The 2,238-nt window shown below is 40.3% G+C and overlaps 1 protein-coding gene across 1 annotated transcript; it reads right to left on the reverse strand.

Annotated features, from left to right (window-relative positions):
* Window positions 1–10: 10 nt before the first annotated feature.
* Window positions 11–1,581, reverse strand: ZNF30 (zinc finger protein 30). Its single transcript, XM_011982319.1, has one exon. It carries the CDS (start codon window positions 1,579–1,581, stop codon window positions 124–126), a length of 1,458 nt encoding a protein of 485 aa, XP_011837709.1. The 3' UTR covers window positions 11–123.
* Window positions 1,582–2,238: the final 657 nt, after the last annotated feature.

Raw genomic sequence — 2,238 nt, forward strand, 5'->3', positions numbered from 1 at the left:
AAGAAAGATGAGAATAGGCCTGCCAATATTCTTCACATTTGAAAGTTTCCTACCAGCATAAATTCCCTGATGTTCAACAATGTTTGAGCCATACACAAAGCACTTCCCACATTCCTCAAACTCTTAGGGTATAACACCCATATGCTTTCTCAGATGCACTTTAAGGGCTGAACTGTATCTAAAGGTCTTCCCACATATTTTACATTTAAAGGGTTTCTCACCAGTATGTACCCGCTGATGTTCGGTAAGGAATGAATTAAGTCTAAAGGCCTTCCCACATTCCTTACATTCAAAAGGTTTCTCACCAGTGTGAACACTCTGATGTCCAATAAGTTGTCCATAAACGGTAAAGGCTTTCCCACATTTGTTACATTCATAGGGTTTCTCCCCAGTATGAATTCTTTGATGCTGAACAAGGTATGAGCCAGAACTGAAGGCCTTGCCACACTCCTTACACTCATAGGGCTTCTTACCAGTATGGATTCTGCCATGTTGTACAAGGTACGAGGCTCGACTAAAAGTCTTTCCACATTCCTTACATTCGTAGGGCTTTACATCAGTATGAATTTTCCAATGCTGTGTGAGATGTACGTGCACTCTGAAGGCCTTGCCACATTCCTTACACTCATAGGGTTTCTCTCCAGTATGAACCCTTTGATGTACAGTAAGCTGATGGCGACTAATAAAGGCTTTGCCACATTCCTTACATTCATGGGGTTTCTCCCCAGTATGAATCCTCTGATGCTGAACAAGGTATGAGCCAGTACTAAAGGCCTTGCCACACTCCTTACATTCATAGGGCTTCTCGCCAGTGTGAAGTCTTCCATGTTGAACAAGATATGAGGCACGACTGAAGGTCTTCCCACATTCCTTGCATCTGTACGGCTTTATCCCTGCGTGAATTCGCTGATGTGCATGAAGGAAGGAACTAAGTCTAAAGGCCTTTCCACATTCCTTACATTCAAAAGGCTTCTCACCAGTATGAATACTCTGATGTCGAGTAAGCTGTCCATACACAGTGAAAGCCTTCCCACACTCCTTACATTCATAGGGTTTCTCGCCAGTATGAATTCTCTGATGCTTAGCAAGGGGTGAGCTAGTACTAAAGGCCTTCCCACATTCTTTGCATTCATAGGGTTTTTCACCAGTATGAATTCGCTGATGTTGAATCAGGTATGAAAAGGTACTGAAGGCCTTCCCACACTCCTCACACACAAAGGGTTTTTCACCAGTGTGAATACTCTGATGCCGGGTAAGCTTTCCATATGCTAGAAAAGCTTTCCCACATTCCCTGCACTCATATGGTTTCTTCCCAGTATGAATACTCTCATGTACTGTAAGTTGACAGTTACCGCTAAGTCTTTTCACATCGCTTACATTTGAGTGACTTCTCACCAGTGTGAATTCTCCTATGCTTAACCAAGGCTGAACCTCTGATAAAGGCCTTCCCACATTTCTCACATTTGTAGGGTTTCTCATCAACATGCAATCTCTGATGTATGGTGAGTTGATGTCCACTACTAAAGTTCCTCCCACATTCTTTACATCTGTTGGGTTTTTCACTACTATGTATTCTTTCATGTTGAACGGGCTTTAAGTCTTGACAAAGAGTCTTTCCATATTCCTGACATTCATGTGGTTTCTGTCTACTAATTTTCTGATGTGGGGCAAAAGATGGACAGTTTTCAGAGGGGAGCATTTCTTTACGGCCAATTGTATCATCTTCCAACTGCAAATCTGAAAGAAAAATTTTTTAAATATCTTATTCTATATGAAAAAAAATTATAGAGAAGAGAAAAACTGAAAATAACACTAACTAGAAATAAATAGCTCAGTAATATTAAAATACCATTATGAAATTCAAAAAACAGAAGGAATACAGAGATTAACAAGTGTTTATGTAAAATAGTAAGGTTGGTGATTAGTGACACAGTTTTTATTTAGGTGTGCATAAAAATCTTTGAAGAGCCTGTTAAAAAATGGATGTTCAAGCAGCATCCAGGCCCTCTGAATCAGATACAGGGGAAGTTCCTGGGCATCAATATTGTCAACCTTTCTAACAAATGTTTCTGATGCAGATGAAATTTTTATAATCCATATTTTATTGTTCCTTCTGGGGGTTTCTTGTGGCACTTACATTAAAATCCATGTATCTTTCCACAAATAATATGGTCCCTGTTCACCTCTCACGCCTCACATCAAGACACAGCTCCCTCTGTCCCATACTGACCTAATTTC

This window comes from Mandrillus leucophaeus, unplaced genomic scaffold (genome assembly GCF_000951045.1).
Source record: "Mandrillus leucophaeus isolate KB7577 unplaced genomic scaffold, Mleu.le_1.0 Scaffold238, whole genome shotgun sequence".
NCBI lineage: Eukaryota > Metazoa > Chordata > Mammalia > Primates > Cercopithecidae > Mandrillus > Mandrillus leucophaeus.

What these genes read in the sequence shown, in the direction of transcription:
- ZNF30 (XM_011982319.1), bottom strand. Translation starts at nt 1,581, where the DNA reads ATGAAAGAATACATAGTAGTGAAAAACCCAACAGATGTAAAGAATGTG.